The sequence below is a fragment of the Triplophysa rosa genome, linkage group LG2 (assembly GCF_024868665.1).
Source record: "Triplophysa rosa linkage group LG2, Trosa_1v2, whole genome shotgun sequence".
Taxonomy (NCBI): Eukaryota; Metazoa; Chordata; class Actinopteri; order Cypriniformes; family Nemacheilidae; genus Triplophysa; species Triplophysa rosa.
Window position 1 is genome coordinate 9,121,458 of NC_079891.1, and position 16,416 is coordinate 9,137,873.

At 38.7% G+C, this 16,416-nt stretch overlaps 1 protein-coding gene across 1 annotated transcript in view; it reads left to right on the forward strand.

The window, feature by feature from the left end:
* stip1 (stress-induced phosphoprotein 1) overlaps positions 1-16,416 on the forward strand; it is a 75,906-nt gene that overhangs the window by 19,248 nt on the left and 40,242 nt on the right. The window contains exons 2-3 of the mRNA XM_057325295.1: positions 15,764-15,973; positions 16,058-16,199. Coding sequence (XP_057181278.1) covers positions 15,764-15,973; positions 16,058-16,199 — 352 coding nt within the window. The remainder of the gene's footprint in view (positions 1-15,763; positions 15,974-16,057; positions 16,200-16,416) is intronic.

The window sequence follows — 16,416 nt, forward strand, 5'->3', positions numbered from 1 at the left end:
TTTCTGATGTCTGCACTCTGTTGTTAGGGCTGTAGAAAAATATAAACAGATGGTTCAATATATTGGTAACATTAATTTTCTGGGAATTTAAACTTCAAGTTTTGACTGCAATTGTCACATCCATAACGCTGGAATTACCCAGTGACAGAATTTTGGAAACACTGTTTTGTTCGGTCAGTTGAAAGTGCTGCTGTTTTCTGCTGGTCACTGCACAGATAGACCAAGAGAAAGACGAGCTGCGTCGGCAAAGCAAAACCTCACGCTCTGTACCGGTGTTCGAATTGTCCTACCCTGACAGATTTTCCTACCGCAGGGCAAAACTTAACATAATCTAAACCACATCGACAAAATAAACAGGTGGGATGATTTAACAATGAAAATACACTATCATATTCCCGTAGCAGTATAAAATAAACAGGTAAGATGATTTTATAGTGCAAAAAAGTTCTGTAACATTGATGTGCGCATGCCTGGTAGGACAATCTGACTGGTTGGATGAAATTTCAGGACACCTGCAACATTTTTCTACTGCATAAAAATTGTGGTTAATCTACACGCTTTACCTGATGAAATAAGTCACTGCAACACTGGTTTGTGCACGTGGCGCGCCTGTGTGTGTGTGTTACAGTTTAGATTTAGTTTAGTTTAGATTTTTGGTGGATTCCCCTTTTCTGCCAGGATTGCACACTGCATTTCCCAACCTCTGCCCGTTCATACTCTTTCAAAACTTTCAATTTAGCATAGCTTTCTGCAAGTGCTGTTTCTATTTCAAGTGCTTCCATTTTGGCTCTGAGCTGCATCTCTTCCATTTCAAGTTGCTGCCTTTTCTTAAGTGATGCTACTCTTGCTAACAAAGCTGCACGTGTAAATTTTTCTCGGGCACATGCAGACAGCACAGTGGAGGAAATTGATCCACGTCTTTTTTTTATCCATTACAGTGTGCATCCAAGTTTCTACTTTCCTTTCAGAGAGTCTTAGGGAATCCATTTTAGGCTAATACCATTTTTTTTTAATCCGCAACCTTTTCATCTTCATCCAAAAGATCATAAACTTGCTGATTTAGATCAGTGAATTTGATCGACAGTTGTGCAAATCCACACTGCATCAACTCTTGTACATTCTGCAAATTATGCTCGTCAGTCAATAGTTTTTCAATGCCTTTTATCTTATTGGTAAGAGCGGATAATTTCCCTTTTCTCAATCCAATACGTCTGTGAAGTTGCTCTTCTCATGCTTTCTCGGTGGGTTTTGGCACCCTCTTCTGTGCAGCCACAGAAATGGCATCCTTTCCGCCTTAAGCCATCATAATTCAACAAATGCACAAACCATTTACTACGATTAAAGGTACTTTACATAACTTTCTGCTTGAATCGTGCAAAGATACGTTTCTTTATACATATTGATGAAATCATCTAATTTTCAATTTGCGTTAAAATAGAGGAATCGTCATGAGTTGCAACTTTACGTTCTATGACGCAGTTTTATATCCACCGGAGTTTTCAGTGCCATTCAGTAATTGTAGTCCATGCATCATCAAACTTCTCTGTGTTAATTCACAGATAACCCTTTCTTGGTAATATCCGTGTTGTTAATTTAAACTGGTAATTTCGTCTACAGAGCAAGTTTTTTGGCTTGCATTGTGTTGGCAATCCGTCTAATTTTCTTCATTATTTCTCCCTCCTTGGCATTAGAGAGTATTTTTAACTCTAATAAAATTCAGTCTATTCCAGTATCTTTCTTTGAAATATTTATTAACAAAATGAACTGAAAAAGAGCAAAATGTTACAGGTCAAAAACTGTCGCTCCATGGACAGCATGGAGCTGCATGGACATTTGTTTTAACTAACATTAAAACAGACTAATAAATACTGTACAAAATATAATGTTCATTGTTAGTTCATGTTAGTTAATGCAATAACTAATTTAAAAAATGAGACCTTATTGTAAAGTGTTACCAAAACGTTTAATGAATTAAACATTTTTTTAAATTATTGTAATTTTATATACGTATATACATATACGTGTGTACGTGTACGTATGTAAGTATATATGTGTATTTGTGTATATATGTGTGTGTGTGTGTGTGTGTGTGTGTATGTGTATATGTGTGTATATATATATTATATATGTATGTGTGTATATGTGTATTTGTGAATTAATTATTATTATTATTATGATATTATAAATAAATATTACCACTCTGATCTTTTCTCCATCTTGTGGATAATTAGTATTAAAGCATATTTTTTACTGAAAATTAACCATAGCAACACCGTTCAAGACATCCTAAATCCATTTGCAACTTAGCATCTTAATTATCTTGGCGTCATGTTGACAAAGTTTGGTGTTAATTGCACGATTCTCCTAGGGGGAGTATGCGTTCATTCACGGCCTGTTTTCCACCTTCAAACCAAAATAGCTGACTTCCTGTTGATCGTAGCTAATGACTGTAAATTCAAAAGTTATCTGTCTTGATGAGAACAATATATGTACTGAGTTTGGTGACTGTAGGAAAAATGAACCCCCCCCACTTTTGTTAAAAGGTGTGTGCAAAGGTGCACAAAGGTGTGCAGAGCGCCTGCACCACACCCATTTATGAGATTTTCCAGTGTCTTACTGTCATCAATACTGATATGTGTGTCGATTTTCATGCAATTATAAGCAGTGGCAGAGCCAGAGGGGGGTCCAAGGTGGCACTGACCACCCTGGGTGCCACTGACCACCCTGGGTGCTACCCAAAAATTTGATTCGCTACTTATGTTGATTGACATCTGATTTCACCTCTAGTTGAACATAGCTTTTATTTTGATGCTTCGCGGCAGTGCACATGCGCAAATGAAAGTCAAACGCGGTTTTTAAGATAGAAAAGACGCATATGGATCTCTGAAATTTGCTAAACAAATGGAATATTAAAACGTACACGCTTGCTAGCCATTTCAAGTCAGACTCAGACAGGCAAGTTTTTTTTGTTGAACCATACCATTATAGTGTTATCTACCTACTTTCTAACGTTACACCTTTATGTTGCGTAAATGTAAAGTTTCCCAGCGTTTTCTAACCTTAGATGAATATAAACGGTCTTGGGAGAGATTTATTTTATCATTCTAAGCAGGTGTACGCCATACAAACTTTAGAAATGCACATGAAGGAAGCATCGTATTTTAAACAAGTTTAGGATTCCTAAACATTTTCATTGTGTAAGTTAATGTTAGGCTCTATTAATAGATCATATCGGTTCCCAACATACATTGTTTAAATCAGGGTCGGAAATTTTGGAAAAAAATGACAACAATGTGAACAAAACTCCCTGCATAATAAAGAACTATCTATGATGGACGGTGTAAATGAACGAATATGGATGACAGCGCAGGGCTCTAGAGTGCGACCAATTTGGTCGCACATGCGACCTAATTTCTCAATGGTGCGACTAAAAAAAATCTGAGGTCGCACCGGTGCGACCAGCCGTTCGAGGGAACAAAAGTCTCTGCGAAAGTCTCCCTGTGGTTCAACAACAGACACATTAGGCCCATATCGTGGTCTAAACCAATCAGAGATAGTGAAGGGCGGACCCCCCTCTGATTGGCCGTGGTCCAGATATTCCTGTACATGTGTGTACGTTTGAAAATGCTGTGCTGCAGTCAGACAGAGAGGGGTGAGTAGCCTATAGGCCCGTCAGATAAACAGAGTGGATGTAGCCGCGGATGATGAGAGAAGATGAAAAGAACGATTGACAACTTTTTCGTTAAGAATGTTAAGTTAAGGCCTGATCCGTCCGAAAATCATAACCAATGCTCTGACACGCTAGACTGCGACTAAATGGTCTCATTTTGCGACAAATTTTCCTGCCAGTGCGACAAGTTTTTCTTAATGGTCGCACCGGTGCGACTGTCAAACTGATCAATATATAATTTTTGCGTATTATAAATTTAATGCGCAGAAATGTTATATTGCGCAAGCTGCGCATTCAGTCACTCATTTTCGTCTCCCCTCCTTCAACCATTCACTTATCTATCAGTGCCCCGCCCCCAAAGACGTAATTCGCGGGTTACGGGTAAGAGGCGAAGGACTGAAAGAGCAGACGAGTGAAGCGCTCAATCTTGCAACTTAAATAAATATGCAGAATACAAGAATTTCCCCTGCTAAGGTACAAAACAGCAAAGATAACGAAATGTGTTGCAAGTATTGTATGCATGTGAAGCTAATGCAGGAAACACGTGTTTAAACTTTAAGCACTGAACTATTGTATAAAGATCTCTAACAATACTGCAAAGCATACAAAACGTTATACATCACGCTAAATACTATTTATTTGTGAGTCGCTATTGATAGAAGCCAAACGTGTATCAATGCAGCTTTCATGAAGAATAATCACTAAAAGCCTTCAGGTCTCGCGGGTTGTTTGAGATGCGCGCGCCCAGAGAGTCAGAGCACAAAATACTAAACGGAGTTCTCTTTCACGCCTTCTTACTCTGAAACGGACATATTAACACAAAATAACCTAAAAATTCCCATATTAACAAGAAACCTTGTAAAGGTATTCAGTTTGTTTCATGACCAAACAGTTGGGAAACAAAACACGTGTTCCAGTATATTGCGCGAGCTCTTAAAGGGGCAGCAGCATAATAAAGATCTCTGTTTATAATGTTCATCAAACAACAACGGACGGGCCCAAAAACACTCACTGATATTAAAGGAATTGTGTTCTCTTATAGGAGTCGTTCACAACAAATAAAGGAAGAAAGTAGCTTTAAGAAAGATGTGCTTTAAATATGGTAAAGTGTTGAAAGAGAGTTTACATATACAATAAAAATAATTCAATCATAAACAATGATTTGTATTAATTTCTAATTGATTTATTAATGTATTAAACACATTTTAATGAAGTTTTAGTGATTCTTTTTTCTTACCTCACCCCACGACTCTGGTGCTATCAAATTAAGGGCTGGTGCCACCAACTGAATAACTTGGTAGCACCAGTGCCACCTCTCTCAAGTGTTAGTCTAGAGCCCTGCTTTCTTGTAGAATTGTGCTTCAAATAAAGAACTTTATGTTGACCAGATTGTTAGTTAATTATTTACAAGTCAATATTGCCTATACTGTATGGACAGCGATTAAAAAAAAAAAAGTGAACTTGTAAAACTGCTGTGTTAAATGCGATGCGGTCGAAAATTTGGGTGCACCTAACTTTTGTGCTGGTGCACCTAAGAAAAAAGTTAGGCGCACCAGTGCAACCAGTGCAAAAAGTTAGTCCCTGCAGCGTCTTTGCTCTGCTACAGCTTTGAGCACTACAGCCCATCAAGTTGATCGTATGAAAATAATGGCCAATCAGAGGCGTTTAAATGATTCACCGCTGAAGAAGAGCTCTACTTAAATGCGCCACGCTCACAAAGTTTATCATTAACAACCGCGTACAGATATGCTGTAAGAAAGAGATTCATTATGTAGAGTTGTCAGTAATATATAACCAGAAGCTATTGAGTGTTTTAGTTATGTTGGATGTTCTTTGATTGTTTTCTATATATTTCCCGTTTGAATCACAGATTTTTGTGTTCCTTAAGAATCAAAACAGAAATAAAACTGTAATAAAATAATTAATAAAAGCTTCTCGGCTTGTTTTATACCGTGTAAAACGCTTTAATGTATTCTAATATCTGAAAGTAATAATCACGATGACAACATCAAGTGCAGTAATCAGCATCAATGATTTTGTTTTAATCTTGCAGTCCTATGGAATGAGAATGTTTTATATTTATAACCTCTGATATGCTGCTCTATCCACATCAGTTTAAAGACACCTTCAGTGCTGCTTTGTTTCTGTGTAAATTAAATGAAAGGGTTATCAGGATTAAACTAATGTTGCTTTCGTCAACGAAAATTATGACTAAATATCGTCATCAACGAACCTTTATCACGTAACGAAAACGAGACGAGACGCAATGTAAATGCTGGCCATGTGTAGACATATGTCCGGTTAACCGAAAATATATATCACGTGATTTATGCACAACTTGTGAGCGAAGTACGGTAAAATGCTGCTGCATCCGAAAGCCAGAGGGCGCTCTCGTGCAGAAACTCCAAATACGCACTGCAGAAGAAGACCATAACACACGTAGTAGTAGGAAATGCCTAAGGACATGTTTCTATCACCGATCCTCAAGGCTCCTCAGGTATTTTCATGATAATAAAGTATATTTATAATGATCATGTTTGACGGGTGTTGCTTTTTCAAATGCACATTATAATGACTCAAACTCGCACTGCTTTTAGATCGAGCAGCATTTCTACTGATCCCAGAGCCGTGCTTCATGGACAAGCTACGCATCAATAAAATAAATGATACCTTGCATTATCGCAGCCAGATTGGTTTCAGCAGGATTTGGTGGTAACCGCGGTTAACCGGGCACATGTCTAGTCATGTGACGATGACTATAATTAAATGTATAATGCAATTTTGTTGACGAATAAAAATGACACTAAATGTGGTTTACAAAATAAAAACTATGCTAAAATGTCTCTTTATTTTCGTTGACCAAAACGAGACAAAATGTTATAACGTTATTTCGTCTCATTTAGTCGCATTATTGTTATTATTTTGCAGTATTTCTGTTTCCTGGGTCTCACTTCAGGGGCTGCATCAGGTCGCACTGCGCAGATGCAGGTGACGTCACTTCCTCAAGCCCCACTCGCGGCATTATTTAGAAGATGCAGCTGCGGTGAGTTAGTGTAAACGACAACAAACCAATTTAAGTCTGACACGGAGAAAGGGACCGATGGCTAGGGGGTGCAGGATAAATTCGATTCTTAGATGCATCGCGATGCGGACGTGGACGATTCTGAATCGATTCATGAATGTCAAAAATCGATTTTCTAAATGTTAAATATTTGACGGCGTGCAAATAAGACACGACGATGATGGCAGAGAAAGAAATCCGACCGGCTCAGTTTACATTCCAAGCTCATGTATGGAAGCATTTTGGTTTCTATGAAGCTGAAGGATGGCCTCGACAAGACCCACATATGCAAGTTGTGTCAAGCTAAACTAACATATTTTGGGAAAACGAGAAACATGATAAACTATATTAAAGTCATAACAGGGCTTGACATTAACGCTTGTCTGGGACAAGTGAATGTTTTGTATGGACGAGTGAGAGAGAATTTTACGTGCCCGACCGGACAAATAACTTGAAAAAAAAACCGCAGTACGACATATATGTAGAATAAGAAAAATATGTGCATTAGACAGAGCTGCATGTTTGTCGTGGTTGTGCTTGTTTGTGTGTGACTATAATCAATGCGCACCGCACTGAGTCCATGTAACTAGATGCGGAGCGGAATCCTGTCAAAATGTCATCTGGCTGTTCTGCGTGTCTGAGTGAATTATGTGCACAGTATTTATCTGCGTCTGCACTGTATGAGGATATGAACAAATTAACTTCATCTCCAGAGTTGCTCTGAGAGTTTATATTATGAGCGTTTACTATTTGAGTGAAGCTATCGTCAAACACAAAAACTCAAACGTCTTCCCAAAGACCCGTCAAAATAAAAGTCCAGTTAAATTGAACAATCAGACAAAAAATACTTTAGTGAACGTATTTGCTATTGAAAATTGTAGTGCCCTTGTATGCTATTGAAAATTGTAGTGCCCTTGTAGTAAACTGATAAACACTATATACCAGAGGGGGGAAAACTACGGCCCGCGGGCCATATACGGCCTGCTGAAAACTTTCATCCGGCCTGCGAGCCGCGAGGGAGTTTTTAAAACAATACTGCATTTGAGTAATGTTTTGGTTCTGAATTACTAATTTGATGCAATATAAGCGAACGCCAATAGGTGGCAGTATAAACGCACGCAGTACAGTTAGGGCCTAACGTAGAATTAGAATGCATTGCTAATAACTCGGACGTTAATGAGTGAAAACGAGTGTGGCGAAAAAAAGAAAAGTGGACTCTGAATGTCGTGTGTTCAACGAAGAATGGACAACAAAATACTTCTTCACCAGTATCGGACAAAAGGCAGTATGTCTAAAATGCCATGAAAGTATTGCCGTTTTTAAATACTACAACCTCAGTCGTCGTTTTTCAAGCAAGCATTCGAATTATGCTGTGAACCTGTCATCTGCAGAAAAGGCAAACAAGGCTTTAAAACTTGCCACAAACTTAAAAGCCCAGCAAAATGCATTTACGAAACAGTGCGCAATTCAAGAATCTGTAACAAAAGCTAGTTATGTAGTGGCACATAAAATTGCAAAGCAGAGCAAGCCATTTTCGGAAGTGGAATTTGGGAAAAACTGTATGGTGAAGACTGCTGACATACTTTGTCCTGGTTCTAAAAGTCAGTTTGAGAAAATTAGCTTATCGCGGAGAACAATCACCAGGCGCGTTGAAGTTATTGCTGAGGAGCTGCTCTCCGAACTAAAAAAAGAAAGAGGACGGCTTCAGTATTTTTTCTATCGCACTGGATGAAAGTACTGACATCAACTTGGCACTTCTCAACTTTTGATTTTTGTCAGAGGAATAAATGAAAATTTCGAAATAACAGAGGAACTTCTTGGGATGGAATCAATTATGGGAACGACCAGGGCCGTTGATTTATATGACAGTAAGCGGGTTTCCATCACTCGCATTTATTCGCATTTTGAAGTTTCGCATCAGAAACTAGTGATGGAAACGGCAAATTTCAAATTAAAAACCCTTAATTCGCAGGGTTAATGCGAATAATGGGAGATGGAAACGCATTTGCCGAATAAATTCCTCCAAAAAGTAGCGTAACTGCACTAAGAGACGGCGTAACCTGACTAACAAGAGTACTGATCTTGTTACAAAGCATGAGAAATGTTATGGTCATTCTTAAATGCCTGAGCAAAGTTGTCAAAGTATTTCTGTAATTGCCTCTTAGAACTATCACGACTGTGTTTCCCAAACAGCAGGCATCCACAAAAGCACAGCATTTAATGTGTTTCGTAATCGTCTGCTTGCGCAAGTATTATGAAAATTATTATATTCAGTGACTTCTCTTACTTTTCTTACTGATATTTAGTCGCAGTTTATTAGGAAGTGACGGTTGACTAGTTGGATGGAAACTGTGCTTATTCGCAAATGTTTATGCGATATTCCAATTTTGCGCATTAACTAAATTAGCAACTTTGGATGGAAACCCGGCTAGTGTGTCCGTCTGCCTGGGGAAAAATAACCTGCCGTGGGGAAAGCTGACAAGTGTCACAACGGATGGATCTCCAAACCTAACCGGTAAAAACACTGGACTGCTAAAAAGGTTACAAGACAAAATAATAGACGAATGCCTGAACTCAGAAGAACTAATATTTCTTCACTGCATCATACATCATGAAGTGTGTTGAAGCTAGAAAATGTTGTCAAAGTGGTTGTGAAGCTTGTCAACTTTATACGGGCAAGAGCGCTTAACCATCGGCAGTTCATTCAGCTACTTAACGAAACTGAGGCAGAGCACCATGACCTCTTATACCACTCAAATGTGCGCTGGCTAAGTCTCGGCACAGTGTTTCACCGTGTCTGGGAACTAAAAGGTGAGATAGCAACGTTCCTCAATACAGTTGGTAAAACTGACGACTTTCCCGAATAACAAGACACAGACTGGCTGACCGACCTCACGTTCTGTGTCGACACACTGAGGCATCTGAACGATCTCAATTTGAAACTTCAGGGAAAGGACGTTTTTTTGCACGAACTGTACAGCAACGTGAAAGCGTTCAAAGCCAAACTTGTATTGTTCTCCAGACATGTATCCAGCCGAGATTTTGCTCATTTTCCAACACTGGGCGGACTAAGCTCACTAATAACAGTCTCACATTGAGAGGTACAGCAGCACTTTGAGCGACTTGCATGCAGAATTTTCCCGTCGCTTCACAGACTTTGCAAAAATTGAGACTGAGCTTGAACTTGTCTCATGCCCCCTATCTTTTGACAGTGAGAATGCACCACCAGACACACAACTGGAACTCATTGACATCCAGTGTAACAGTACTTTGAAGAAGTTTCAGACAACACCAGTTATCCAGTTTTATGCTTCACTGAATGAAAAAAAAAATCCAAACATTAAGAAACATGCCCAAAGAATGCTTGTTTTATTTGGATCCACATATGTGTGTCTACAAACCTACTCAATCATGAACTACAACAAAGCCCACCGCAGATGAAACCTAACAAACAGCCACTTGTCAGCTATCCTGAGGATCTCTACATCAAAGATCACTCCAGACTTTGACACCCTTGCAAGGAGAGGGGACCAGGCTCATTGCTCACATTAACACTGACATAACCAAGACTTGGAAAGGCAATTACTAAGGTTTTCCTGAATTTTTATCAGAAATAGTTTTATGATGACTGAAATGTACATAGTAATAGAAGTGCAGTGAGATTATATCTGTTGTAAATATGACTCAATAATAGATATTAAATAATAATTGTTGTTTAATGTGTTAATATGACACATTTTTCTGTCAGGCAATATATTTTCCATGCTTACCTCCAGTTTAAATACATTTATGTTCTATTATCAAGGTTGTAGCATGCGGCCCTTCACTTGGTTTGCAAAACTTGATGTGGCCATCCGGTCTAAAAAGTTTTCCCCCCTCTGCTGTATACTATAGTAAAGTTCAAAAACATGATAGTATCTAAGAATTTTACTGCAGTTTACTATAGTAAATACTACAGTATACTACAGTAATTTATGTGGACAAATATACCACTATTGTATAGTAAAAAAGGAAAAACACACACATTAGAAAAATTAAAACAAATTTAGGTATTCTAAAATTTATATGGCCCTAATTTATCCATGTATGAAACATGAATGTCTCTTGTCTGTTACCTGCCATTTCATGATGAACTGCACTTGATGAAAACGGACTATTTATACTTGTGCTACTGTTTAGCCTGTGCTACCACACTTTAAACCTCTCTAGCAACAGTGCTACGTGCAAAAAAGTCTGCATTAATTTCTTACGTGCCTAGTGATTCCCACCCCTACCGATGGCCATAAATTCAAATCAGAGTGTCTTCCGTGTCTGGAATGAATGTATTCTTTAGTCTATAAGGTAACAATAATATAACTAGATAAGTAAAGTTCGAGTACAAACTTTATGTTGGCTTGACGAAGCCTGTCCTGAAGAGTTTGAAATAGTTTGAAAGGTTTTATCGTTAAACTTTTTCTAACATGATGGAAAAAATAATGTGACCCCAGTGTGTTAAAACCGGGCTTAGTATGTTGTTAGCATGATTAGCATGTTACTAGCATGATTATAATGACACATGGGCATGGCTTGGAATCTGCAATTGATAATACTCTAAGCTATGAGTGAAACGAACCAACCCCCGTGTCTCTATGATGTTCTGATGCAGAGATATACATATTGCTGTTCGGTTGCTAGGCTAACATGTTTGGTTGCTATGGGCATGGCTTGGCATCTGCACTTGATAATACTCTAAACTATGAGTGAAACGAACCAAGTCCCGTGTCTCTACGATGTTCTGATGCAGAGATATAGGTTTTGCTAAACGGTTGGTAGGCTAACCTGTTTGGTTGATATGGGCGTGGCTTAGCATATGTCAGTTGATGATACTCTAAGCTATGAGTGAAACGAACCCACCCCCGTGTCTTTACGATGTTCTGATGCAGAGATATAGGTATTGCTAAATGGTTGCTAGGTTAACCTGTTTGGTTGCTATGGGTGTGGCTTAGCAGAAGGCAATTGATGATGCTTCAAGTCCTAAGTGAAACAGACCAACCCCCATGTCTCTACGATGTTCTGATGCAGAGTTATAGGTCTTGTTAAATGGTTGCTAGGCTAACAAGTTTTGTTGCTATGAGCGTGGCTTCGTAGCTTAATTCAGTTTCAGGGATACTGATTGGTTGCCTGAGCCAAATGAGCCCACCCCCTTGTCTCTGACACTGTGTTGCAAAGATATCCATCTGGACTTTTTATAATGGGAGTCTATGGGAGCGGTTGCTAGGTTGCTGTAAATGGTTGCTATGGGCATGGCTTCGTAGCTTAAGTAAGTTCCTGGGATACTGGTTGGTTGCCTGAGTAAAATGAGCCCACCCACTTGTCTCCAAGTGGTTGTACTGCGAAATTATTCAACATGGGACAGTCATGATGCCTTATAATGGGACAGGAAACATGCCCATATAAGTCAATGGGGAATTTTGGGGGGCTCTTACGCACCAGGGGTACAACTTACACCCCATTGTGAGGTAAGTTCTTACAGAGCCTGCCAGCTTCTTCAAACGTGGTAACTCGCAAGTTTCTACGACATCCTCGCTTTGAGTTATGAGCCGTCAAAGTTTGTCGCAATGTTAAGTCTATGGGAAATTAGGTGGATTTGAGAGTCCGGTTTTCGAAAACCAGAACCCGGATCAGTTAGAAAAGATAAAGCAACTGAAGTCAGACCAGACTGAAGGTTTGTGGAAAGTTTGGTGGATGTAGTTTGAAAGCTCTAGGAGGAGTAGCAGTCAGAAATTCTGGGGATCAGAAGAAGAAAAATAATAAGCTTAGATACAAGATCAGTATGTTGGCTCTGTCAAGCCAACATAATAAGATAACCTTGTTTGAAACGGGTTTGGCTAAAAGAAAATTTTGGTTTCGTCTATACTACTAGGTACTTATACTATATTGACTGGTTTAAATAGAATTGCATTACTAAAAAGAGACTAAAATACAATTTTCGTCGACTAAAACTAGAGTAGATGTCATCAGTTTTCGTTGACTAAAACTAGACGAAAATAGTCATGGATAATTCTGACTAAAATAAGACTAAAATGCTCAGACTTTGTCGACTGAAACTTGACTAGACTAAAAAGAGTATAAACGTGACTAAAACTAATACAAACTAAAATGACAGCTTGACACAAAGACTAGACTAAAACTAAAATTAAAACAGGCAGCCAAAATCAACACTAGATTAAACTGTTTTCAACATTTTCATCATTTATATTTGATAATTTATTTAATCTACATCTCATTACGTTGTGCAATTGTACCCTTATCTGCAATCCTATTATTTTATTTATTTATAATTCGATGCCAGGTCAGGGTTACACACACATTTTCTGTCATGTCTGTGGACCCCCTGAAGTAGCCTTGGCCACCCCATATATAAAACTCTAGCTCCGCCACTGATTATAAGCATGTTAAGTGCTTTATAAATACCTGAAAATAATATTTAATGTTTGACACATTGCCATGGCAACAGTATTTAAGATATCAGCAGACATGCGACCTTATTTCTCAATAGTGCGACTTAAGAAAAATCTGAGGTCGCACCGGTGTACCGGTCGCAATGTATGTGGAAGTTACAATATACTTCTCATTTCTCACCAAAACTTTGTTGCCGCGCCACAGCTAAACCATTTGAGATATCAAAAATTCAATATCAATTTTTCATCCCCAATGTCTTGAGATCATGGTGACCAAGTTTGGTGGCAGTTGGGTGAAAATCCTAGAAGTTTAGCAAATTCCAGAGCATGCGCTTGTCAAACAAATTTAAATAGCTCACTTCCTGTTGGGCGGAGCATATGACATGCAGCGCGAAAGTTGTTTGGTTTGATGACTTCTACATGTGTACAGAGCTTCATATTTATATGTGCAAGTATGTATGAGATATGCAGCAAGGTTTCTGACTTTTTTCCAGGGTCGCTGTAGAGCCCCTGTGCCATGCTCGTGTTCCAGCCTCTGTGTCATCCTAATGGTCGCAGATTTCAACGTTCGTGCCAATAGTTTATAAGCATGTTAAGGGCCCCAAAATTTTGAATAATACAGTACTATTGCACCTGACTTGAAATTTTAGGAGCGCAAGCAAAAAGTTCAGGGGCACACCTGCTTGTTTGTGTGAATTGGGTTTGTCGTGTTTGTGCGTGACTATAATCAATGGCGCACATCATTGAGTCCATATAACTAGATGCGGACGCGGAATCCTGTTATTTAAATATGTCATCTGGCTGTTCTGCGTGTCTGAGTGAATGAGGTGCACAGATTAACATACAATACGAGTGATGGTCGAGGATTTGTTTTCGTCTGCACTGTATGAGGATATAAAACACATGAAATTAATCTACAGAGTTGCTCAGAGTTTATTTTACAAGCCTTTTACTGTTTTAGAGAAGCTATCGTCAAACACGCACTATAATTCAAGCATCTTTCCTACGACCCGTCAAAATAAAAGTCCTGTTAACTTGAACACTCAAACGAAAAAATACTGTAGTATTTGCTAAAGTAAATTATAGTACCCTTGTAGTAAATTGATAAACTGTAGTAAATACTGTAGAGTATACTATAGTAAGGTTAAAAAAAAAGTATCTAGGAATTTCACTGCAGTTTACTATAGTAGATAACACTATAGTATACTACAGTAATTTATGTGGACAAATATATCTCTACCGTATAGTAAAAAATGAAATGCACAGAATTTAAGAATAAAAGGTAAACTAAAATTTATATGGCCCCAATTTATCCATCTGTATGTAACATTATTGTGATTTGTCAGTTACCTGCCTATTCATGTGATGAACTTCACATGTATTGTTTGGCCTGTGCTAAAAAACTTTAAACCTGTAGAACGAGTGCTATGTGCAAAACAATTTAATGTACAGCCCTGACACTAATAATAATTACTGCTTGCCTTTGTTCTTTAGCAATCATGGAAAGTATTAACAAATTTAGGTGGCCGCAGCAGACACTAGGTAAACGCTTATAAGCAAACTTGACCAATCAGGATCCAAAACAATTATATTGACATTTCAAATGAAATATCTTTTTTTAATCTTCGGACAAGTAATACTTGTACTCGGAAAAGTGAATGACAAATTTACTTGTCCGAAGGACAACCACATGACAATGCTTAATGTCAAGCCCTGTTAAAGGGATAGTTCACCCCCCAAAAATAACTTAATCACACTCATAACATTCTTAACCTCAATATGAATCTTTTGGGCTTTTCACACTGCGCTTAACCCTGGGTTATCTTCATTCTAAACCTTCTTTTAACCCCAGGTAAACGAAAGTTTCGTACTTGTAATTTGGAAGAGGGGTTATCCCTGCATTTTACCCGGGGTTATGAAACCCTGCTCCGATGCAGGGTTAACCCCGCATTGGGGTTCTGAACATGTGCAGTGTAAAACGAAGCAGGTGTAGAATGATACGACCAGCTGTTGAAACGCTTGGCAATGGACAATCAACAATTGAACAGCGCTATCTCATATCACAAGCTGTGCACAGTTACAGAAACAATCATTTCAGAGTAAACAATCATTTATTTATTTATAAGTTATGTCATAGGAGGCTTAAAAAAGCCAAAAAGGATTTGCGAGGCGTAGTTTTTTTTCTCGGATGCGGATCAACTAGGTTTTCGGTTATTTAAAGCGACCACACACTATTTCTATTCAGTCAGTTTGACGCTGCAGTATTTATCCAATCATGACTGTTGACACCACAAATATGCAGATAAGAATGTTAACAAAGGGTTTACTGATGTACACTGTGAAACGTCAGGTTATGAATACCCAAGCAAAATCTCTTAACCCCTGGTAAATTATAAGTAGTGTGAAACGGATAACACAGGATTCTGTTTACTCGGGGTTTAGAAAAACCCAGGGTTAACCATTTCTAGTGTTAAAAGCCCTTCTCTGTGAAAGAAAAAAAGAGAAATGTTTCTGTGGTTTTGTGTCCATTCAATGGTAATCGATGTGGGCCTATGGTATTTAGAGAATTCCAACTGACTCCATGTTTTTTAGGCTTCCCAGTTGAAAGATCAGGGAAACAAGGCGCTCAGCGCAGGAAATTTGGATGAAGCAGTAAAGTGCTACACAGAGGCCATGACATTAGACCCATCGAGTCACGTCCTCTTCAGCAACCGCTCTGCTGCCTATGCCAAGAAGGGGGATTACGACAATGCCCTGAAAGATGCCTGCCAAACCATAAAGATCAAACCAGACTGGGGAAAGGTGAATAAGTTTAAAAATGTAATTGAAGCATGTATGTAGTATAAAAATTAACTCATAATTTATATTATCTGTTGACATTTTAAGGGATACTCAAGAAAAGCTGCTGCATTAGAGTTTCTTGGGCGACTTGAAGATGCCAAATCAACCTATCAGGAGGGGTTACGTCAGGAGCCAGCAAATCAGCAGCTTAAAGAGGGACTTCAGAATATTGAGGCACGGTTAGCAGGTAAGCAATATTACCTTTTAGTTGGCTGTAAGTGAGTCTGTTTTATTTCCTCTCCAGATTCGCGCAAATGATCCACTCTGTGATATTGTGTCTCTGGACTGGACCGAAACACTGTACGCACTGCAGATGCTTCCAGTATGTGATGTGACGTTGATGCGAAATCAAGACTTCATTCACCCCAATTGACAGCATATTTACACTGTCTTATAGGGATGGG